General features: G+C 32.7%; 2 protein-coding genes and 1 non-coding gene across 3 annotated transcripts; all 3 read right to left on the minus strand.

The window, feature by feature from the left end:
• Window positions 1-1,629: 1,629 nt before the first annotated feature.
• On the minus strand, window positions 1,630-1,701 carry TRNAD-GUC (transfer RNA aspartic acid (anticodon GUC)). Its single transcript has one exon. It is a non-coding gene; the product is annotated as a tRNA-Asp (tRNA).
• Window positions 1,702-1,846: 145 nt separating this feature from the next.
• On the minus strand, window positions 1,847-2,365 carry LOC133293618 (germin-like protein 11-1). Its single transcript, XM_061492208.1, has one exon. The coding sequence runs from the start codon at window positions 2,363-2,365 to the stop codon at window positions 1,847-1,849; it is 519 nt and encodes a 172-aa protein (XP_061348192.1).
• A 2,641-nt stretch (window positions 2,366-5,006) lies between these two features.
• On the minus strand, window positions 5,007-8,228 carry LOC133293617 (probable polygalacturonase). Its single transcript, XM_061492207.1, has 5 exons — window positions 7,785-8,228; window positions 7,059-7,179; window positions 6,597-6,771; window positions 6,209-6,279; window positions 5,007-6,061 (listed from the first exon to the last, which is right to left on the minus strand). The coding sequence occupies exons 1-5, from the start codon at window positions 8,226-8,228 to the stop codon at window positions 5,427-5,429; spliced, it is 1,446 nt and encodes a 481-aa protein (XP_061348191.1). The 3' UTR covers window positions 5,007-5,426.
• Window positions 8,229-9,414: the final 1,186 nt, after the last annotated feature.

Genomic DNA, 9,414 nt, shown 5'->3' on the forward strand with positions numbered 1-9,414 from the left:
TCTGGTGCAAATGAACTCGAAACAACTTTACTTTTGTGATACAAAATTGAAATACTTTCCTTCCGAGGATTTGCTCCTTATCACATAACAACTCTAATTTTCCCGTCTATTTTTTAGCGGTAGAAATATATTGGAGTTGTTTAAAAAAGGAAAAATATTTTCCTTCTACTTTCTCCGGGTATTCGATAATCTCGCAAGTAAATTTACAGAAAAATTATTTAAAGTGAATAAGAATGTATTTAATTTAAAGTGCTTCACTGTTATAAAAAAAAGAAAATTAAATTGCATCGTGATTGATACAAGTTATTTTTTTGGGTTCGCTTTTTCTGCAGTTACTGCAGATAAGTTATCTGCAATAAGCCAATACGACGTCGTTTTGGGACGGAAATCATGGTGTTTTTGTAATTTTAATTTATTTTAGGGTTATAATAGTCTTTATATTTATAATTTTTTAAGATTTTAATACCAAAACGACATACTTTTGGGAATAAATGTAGATAACTTCTCTGCATTAACTGCGGAAACATTTTTCTCTATTTTTATATATAAATTTATTTTAAAAGAACTTTGTTCTTAAGACAAGTTATGATGATGGGAATGAGAAGAAACGTGGGTAAAAAGGAACCAACTTTCTTGTTTGAGAGTGTAATACAAGATAGAAATGAAAAGGAACGAAGGGTAATTATTCCTCCTCTTCCTTAAAATGTCAAATTTTTTGTTCCTCCAAAATTATAATGGAATGCATTTTATATTTCGTTTCATACTTTCATTCCTTTAAATTAAACTTTCAAACAATATAACGAATTTCCGTTTCATTCCTTTCTCTTGTTAAATCTGTCAAACGAGTTCATTTTTTTTTTAATACTAACAAGTTCATTTCTAGCTCATCCTAACTTTTTTCTGTTTACGTACCAAAAAAGAAAACAAAAAAAATTCTATTTCATTCCATTAATGAGAAAACATTCAAACAAAATGTAAATTTATGGAACGTTTTTATATTATATATTTTGAGAGTTTCGGGTTTCTTCTGATTCGCGGAGTTGAGATTCATGGCTACCTGTTAAAAAGTGTTAATCGTGATAATTTGCCTAATCTTATCAATGATTACACGCCTTATCATGTTTGATTGCTCAGAAAATTTTAGGAAAATTACCGATGAGGATTTTTTTTTTAAAAAAAAAAAACTTTAATATCTATTTTATATTCTTATGATAAAAATGGATCAAGTATTTATCATTTTAAATGATATAATTTTATGTCATTTTTAATGAAATTATATCATTTTTGATATTTTTTTTTATAAAATTATGAAAAAATAAAAATAAAAGAAAGAGAACGCAAAAATATACCAAAACAACATAATTTTAATAAAAATGACACAAAATTGTGTCAGTTGAAAAGAAGAATACATTTCCCGGTAACAATAGATGAGAAAAATCACAATTAAAAATGGAACAAATCAATCGAATCACTTTGGGGCAAAGTGTAAGTTACCCATAAACGTTCAATAGAAGCTTCAGACGCAGTATAAAATGGCAACAAAATGAATAAAATAATATATTCTGCATATTGCCTTCATTTATATAACGCCCCTTTTTAATAGAAAAAGAAAACAAAAACCAGAAATTTCGCCGTTGCCGGGGATCGAACCCGGGTCGTCCGCGTGACAGGCGGAAATACTCACCACTATACTACAACGACTTTGATGTTAACGGCAACTGAAATCAATTAAAATTCATTTAAATATTCCACCATGATTCATTACCCACTAGTCCACAAATTCATATAGCAACATAAATATCAATACACTCTGCAACACATAGAACTGCATTTTGAAAGTCACGAATCATGATACAACACTATAAAATGGCCAACTATAAATCATCTCAAACACTTCCAAATTCAAACCATTAATGCTATGAAGTTCTTCTGAGTCAGAAAGTGATACGAGCTTCCTCTTTAGCTTCTCAACTGATTCCAATGTGGTGTCAGAAGGTGTGGCCCTGAAGGACCCCACCCCAGGATTTTGGCAGCTGAACACAGAGAACAAAGTAGCAACTTCTAAACCACGATTTAGAATGAAATGAAACAACCCTTTGGGGATCACAAACACATCACCTTCCTTTAGAGACTTTTGGAAGAGTTTGTTTTGTGTATCAAGAAATGAAACTACCAATATACCTTTATTGACAAAGATCATCTCAGTAGCCCTTGGATGATTATGTAGGTTTACCACCCCATCAACTTCAATGTCAGTTCTACCAATTGAGAGACCAAGAGTGTTGAGCCCCGGAAACTTTGAAGCAGTAACAATGTTCATTGATGAACCAAATTCATCTCTAGAACCAGCTTTGCTTAATTCCATGGTCTTGAAATCTTGAGCACTAGTGTTAGATGGGTTCTTGCAGGGTAGGCCATTGATGAATATGTTCTGCTTTTCGGGAAAAGTTGTGGGGCAAGTGTCTTGAACGTTATCACATTCTGCTAAGCAAACTTTTATGATGGTAAAGGTTGCAAAGATGAACATTAAGAAGAAGGAAGTGTGGGATTTCATCTTCATCTTGATTCTCTGCTTAGTCAATGTTGTTGTATATTATACAATAGTCTTCTTGGATGTTTATATAATATATGAACATAAGGATGTGTAAGATTATTGATGTAATGAGCCTTCGTCAATGAGATTTTTGGGGTTGCAAGAAATATAAGTTATGACATTCTTGGAGTTCACTGCTGGCTTTGCTATAGTTTGATGTGTGAGTGAAATGCATTGCTTGAAAGAAACACTATCCAATGTTGTTCACTGGAATGACAGCAGCAGCTAGGAAAACAATCAATCTCTTGTACACCCTTTTGAGCTGTCCTTTTTATTTTATTTTTTTTAAGAAATAGCGGGCCTCACAAAAATATGTGTATGCAAGAAGCAAACATTTTTCTCCGCAGAAAAGTAACTCCAGGGTTTTATAAGAGTTATGTTGTAGAAAAAAATAATTATTATGTTATAGAGATTCATTTTGCATGCCGTAGCTTTTTTTTTCTTCAAAACATACAGGTCTCACAAAATGTTGTGTGTGTAGAAAATTTTTTGTGATCATATTAAATGATGAATGCAAACCCATATGTATATGTATAAATCTAGGAATGTGATAGGTTTTGAGTTTAGTTTTAATTTTTAAATGGTAAAAAGATGGTCTTTCAATTTTTAGGCCATATTTCTATTTACAGTAGGAGTTGTCATGTAGCTTAACAAGGTTGTGATGTTTAGAGGAGAGCAATACCTTTGTATTCACTGCTTCTACACCGTTGAAAATAACAACATAAAATCAATACGAATGTTTTTGTTATATATAGTTATGTTATTGTATTACGCGGTATTTTATTTAGTTTCTCTTCATCACATTATATTCACATTTTAAATATTATATATAAGAAATTATGTCAAAGTTTTTTATTTCTTCTTTCAAACACAACACCAAAATAAAATACATGTACCTAATTTGCATAAAATAATTATCCTTTAATTATATTTTTTTGTTGGTAATCTGCCTTTAATTAATTTATTGCTTCTTTAACATGAGATTTTGCTATTTATTTTTTGTTTTTTGAATATTACTTTATAAAGTCGGAGGTTGCAACTTCCACCAAAAGCCCATTTGATACTTGGAATAAAAGTACATAGAATAGGATAAGTTATCTTATTTGATCTATAATATTATTTTAGCTTTTCGACCAAACTGATGTAAATTTAAAAAAAAAAATATATTTTCCGTCAAGATTATACTTTTAGACATAATTCTAATTTAATACAGATTCATGTTGGATTAATCCCGCACACTTCTTATACGTTAAATTGAGGCATGTCAGATTAGTCATGGGGGACTAACTGCATTAAATGTATAAGTTTATCTAAACTATAATTTTTGTCATATATGTTTATGGGTTTACTTTTTCTGCAGTTACTGCATATAAGTTATCTGCAGGAAGTCTAATACGACGTCGTTTTGAGCGAAAATTATGGTATTTTTATAATTTTAATTTATTCCAGGGTTATAATAACCTTTATATTTATAATTTTTTAAGATTCCAATACTAAAACGACGTCGTTTTAGGAATAAATGCAGATAATTTACCTGCATTAACTGCAAAAACATTTTTCCCTATGTTTATATACAATTCTGTCTTGCTTTTTTTTTTGTGTGCAAATAATTCTACCTTGCTGGCTGAAATAAATCCAGATGAGATAAGATTCAAATGACATTTTTTCCTTTATTTTACTTACTTATATTACTTACTTATATTACTCGAAGCCCTCCACCACGAACAAGGTTGAAAATGCTGATGATAAGCGAATTATCCTCCCACGTAAAGGACTAAAATTTGAAATCTAAAAAAGAAAAATTGTTAAGAAAATTTCTTTCATTAGTAACTGATAAATGAAGTAGAAATATTAAAGATTTAAAATGAAGCCCCTACCTACACCTGCCTGTAAAAGTAATACAGTAAAAAAATAAAAAATAAAAAAATGAAATCCACCACCTCCACCCACGATACCCTACTGCTTATGACTGGCTTATCACCCTACTATTGCCACAGTGACCACCAGTATTCACAACCCAACATTTCAATTTTCATTTTTCAATACCACCATCATCACCTAAAAAGGAATTTTTATCTAATTTTTCTCTATTATGTTAAATATTCTTTGTGCACAAACAAATGATGAATAATACAATATTTTCCGGGCCTTATTCTAATCCCTTATACTATATCCCTTGCACTATCTTAATAATTTCCTGCCCTTATTCATGCCCGTTAATAGCGCCAGTTCAGTGCAAATCGATGCCAATAACAAATAACATGAATCATGCGACCTAGGCTATAATAAATTATTTTCGCATGAGTTTTCAGTATTTTTTTTTTTTTTAAAAAAAAAAAGACTTGATCTGATTCAAAATTGTTTTCTACATTATTAGAGTTCAATCTATATTCAACTTTGGGCTGTCTCCCAGTGGATAACCTGTCTATACAACAGTAAAAAATAACTTTAAAGAAAACTATATCTTAAAGTAAAGCAAAAGAATCATTGGTTGCACTGCTAAGCAAACCAAAGTGCAACTCCACATTCTATGGCCACCAAGGCACCAATCATGGCGAGAAGGGCCATGATATCAATCAAATGGTTCTATTCACATTCCTATCACAAACCTGAAACCGATCAGATTATATGTCCGTGCCATCCGAGGCAGAAAGATGTCATGTTAATTCGGGCTTCACGAGTCCAATTAGGTCCAGCTCTTTTGTGTTTATGATTTTGCTCATCACAATAATCTGCTTAAGCAAGACTCAAAACTGCTTAATCAAGAAAGTGAGCAAAGCCCTGGTTTTTCCATTTTGGAACTTGGAACCATCCACGGTATGCACACAGTAAATCAGGAAGGTGAACACCAGGATGAATTGCTATTGTTCTGCAACTCAGGACATGGAACAGGGAACACCTCAGTGGCAAAACCAGAGACATATTCACAATGCCATGTTGCAGATAAGGCTATACCAACCAGGGTAATGTTTTTGAAGCATAAACCTTCAAATGATGAACCCTCTACACCTTCCAAAACTGGGGCTTTTGTTGAATTCACACTGACAACTTTACTGATTAAAATATCTTTCAATCTAGGAACTGCTTTTGGATCCCACCCATCATCAGGATGGTCGTTTGAACCTCTACTGAACCTAATGGGAATCTTCACTCTCTCCATTCTAATATCACTTATACTAACATTAGATATATAGCCCCCTCTTCCTTTATCAGATTTTATGCGAACACCAGCTGCAGAATCCCACACATGCAAATTCTCAATTGTAATATTTGAAATTCCACCAGACATCTCACTACCAATTCCTACTCCAGAACAAGTTGGGGTAGTGCCAGAAACTCTTCTCACTATGATATTTGTGCTAGGACGGGCCATGGTGATTCCATATTGATCCCAGCCACTCTTAATGGCTACAAGATCATCTCCACTCTCTATGTAGTTATCTTCAATACATACATTGGTACTTGAGTCTGTATCATCAGAAAGGAACACTTGTAAGAGACTATAATGATATTCATGTCTTCCATTTGCCCACTTTATTTTATGCATAAGAAGCCCAAAGCCAAGCATGATAACAGAATGCAAGAAAAGACGATAAATAGTAACAAAAGACAAACCTGGGTCTATGCCATCAGTATTTGGGGCATTAAGAGGAGCCAAGATTGTCATCCCTTTGATAACAACATTACTGAAATAAAACACAGCTGATTATTAAATCTGTGGTTACAAAAGCTAATAAAAACAAGGTATGATTAAATTGAGTTTCTTTCAACATGAATCCAACACCTATAATCAGACAGGACACAATTGTGCACAATAATTTTTTTTTTCAAAAAAAGGGGGGTATAAATAGAAATGAATTATGGGTTAATAGTTTCCCAAAAGTCACTAAAAGCTTTTCAGAGTGTGTTCAGAAAATACTCCTCATCCTTTGACAAAATCATTAATTAGCTGCATTTAAAGTCCCAGTGTTATAGAAGAGACAATTAGGCAAAAAGTTTAAACCTGCAGTAAACAGGATGTATGGTCCAAAAAGGAGAATTTCGAAAGGTGAGGTTTGTTATAAGAACATTATCCGAGTTCATTAGTTCAAGGAGGTGGCCTCTTGTGTGCTCCAATGTTCTGTTCCACCAAAGTTCCCACCACATCTTTCCTTGACCATCAACTGTCCCATTTTCTCCTACAAAACCAGATAACTAATTAAATGCCTACGAATAATATGTGAACCATATAATTGAACTAAATAATTTCTTGACTTTTTCCCTTATAATGGAATCATTTGAAACTTTTAAAAATAGCAGTTAAATATGTAACCTCACTTCATTGTCTCATATACTTTCCCAACATTGTTCAAAACAAGGAGAAATTCTATTTTATTTTACTTTTTTGTTTTCTCTTCCTCTTCTATTAATTTGTTGTTACACCAAAGGAATTTAAGGAAAGGGGAAAAAACCCCACAAGTTTTACCTGTGATGACAACATTGCAGATGCCATTACCGTGTATAAGGCTAATATGCCTTCCTCCTAACCTCTCTCTCCCTCTTCCATAAGATGGCAATGGTTCAATTATAGGCCATTCGTTCTGGTCCTGTGAATGTGAATTGAAACTTTAAATTAATAAAAAAAAATCATACTTTCAATGAAATTGCCAAAAGTATAATTAACATAAAGGTAGTCTACAGAATAAACAAAAATCACAAAGTACTAAACATGCATTCTTTGGTCGGTTCCATGTAGCAAAAATTGTGCCATATGTAGCCAAAAAAAGTCAAAAAGCCAACCACTTTTCGGAAGAAACATCCAGAAAAACTACAATTTTCTTTGATTTTTGTTTAATATTTTAAGGGACTTTTTTTTATTTTATTTTCATAAAATCGAAATCACACGCAGAACCCAAGTTGCATCTGGATACTCACGCCTCATTCAATTGAAGCAGTTTTTAGTAATTTTCATATGAAAACATAACTTTTATTGACAAGGAAGAAAAATAATAATAATTCAAACACGAATATATAAATTTGCAAGTTTAGAGTAGAGTTATAGATACATAAACCAGATGGAATTTAAGAAGAAGAAACAAAGGACATGAAATAAAGAACCAAAAAAAAAAAAAAAAAAAAAAACTGAAAAGCAAGAAAAGGAAAAAGAACGTAAAGAAAAAAAGAAAAAAGAAAAAAGAAAAATGGTTGATACCTGAGAGGCCAAAATAAGAGCACCGTGTTGAAGGAAAAGCGTGAAGTTACTGGTGAGATTAAAACTACCGGTAAGCCAGGTTCCCCTTGGGATATTCAGCTGGGACCCACCTCGATCACAGAAACGCTGCATGTACCGAATCGCCCTCCGAAACGATTCGGTATTGGAAGTGATCCCGTCACCTACGCCGCCGAAGTCCTCGATGGACATAACAACCTTCCTCCGCGGAACATCCCGAAAGAAACCGGAGCAGGTTATCGGATCGGGCATGGGTTGGGGTCCGGACAAACCCGAAAACACCCAAACGGGGAAAACGGACCTTGTTGGAAGCTGAAGGGACAGAACGGTCACGAGAGTGAACAAGAGAAACAAGAGGGCCCATGAGGGTCTGGTACAGGTGCCAAGGACAGCAGCACCAAAGGTTGCTTTGTCCGATGATTCCATTCAACGTCAATAATAATTAATAAAAATTATACAATAATAATAATAATATATAATGAATGAATGAAATGGAAATTTTAAGGTTTGAAAAGGTGGTGGTGATGGAGAAAGGAGTGCGATGCGAAAGAGAAGAGAAGAGAGGGTGGTGGTGTTCACTTTGGAAGATGCCGCATAGTCACATGACAGGGCGCGATTGGTGTTGGCTTCTTGTGAACGTGATACGTGGACGTGAAAGGTTTTGCTTTGCACTTGTATTGTATTGTATTGCATATAGAGGAGGGGGCGCGTTTCAGCGCAGCGAGGTTAGAAAAAATTTTAGAGAAAAATGATGCGATGGGTGGAGGTGGGGTCCGCTATGGAAATACGGGATACTCTTTCGGACCTTTTGTCCTGTCCTCTGTGTCAAACTCTCACTTCACCAGATCATGTGCGGCCGTTACGCACGCTTTCGGTGTCACCTCCTATCTGCCCTTATTTTTATTTTTTTCCTGGTTTCATTAATTTTTTTTTTTATTACATGATTGTTTCATTAATTATTCAAGCGTCAGATATTCTTACCGTAATATAAAATTAATAAATTTTATATTAAATTTTGATTATTAATTTATTTGAATCTAACGGTTTAAATATTTAATATATCACAACTGTTTAAATATAAATGGAATAAAAAATTAAGATTAAGTGTAATTTATATTAGTGTAAAATAGTTCTGAAAAAAGGTTATTCTTACAGCCTATATTATTAGTTTACAATTTCTTATAACTATATCTTAACCGTTGATTTCCGTTAACTAACAGTTAAAATTTTGGCAAATTCAATTTATTAATTCATAATAAATGATAACCGTTAATTGACGAAAATCAATGGTTAAGATATAACTGTAAGAGATTGTAAACAAAAATAGGTTCTAAATATAATCTTCCACATAATTCTGACCCATTATTCAATTAATTTGTCAGGATTATAAGGATACTAAAATTTTCTGTATGAAATATATACTTAGGATTTGAATTTGAAATCATTTATTAAGTTAAAATTATCCGAGATCATTAATTAAAGGGGAACAATATCATGTTAATTGAATCAATATATATATATATATATATTTGGTGATATCTCTTTTTTTATAAAAATAAATTTTTATTTCTTCGTTATTTTATCCGACTTAGAAATGAATCTTGTCATTATC

Source organism: Gastrolobium bilobum, unplaced genomic scaffold, assembly GCF_033153095.1.
Source record: "Gastrolobium bilobum isolate Gb01-03AN ecotype WA unplaced genomic scaffold, APGP_CSIRO_Gbil_v1 utg87315, whole genome shotgun sequence".
NCBI classification, from domain to species: Eukaryota; Viridiplantae; Streptophyta; class Magnoliopsida; order Fabales; family Fabaceae; genus Gastrolobium; species Gastrolobium bilobum.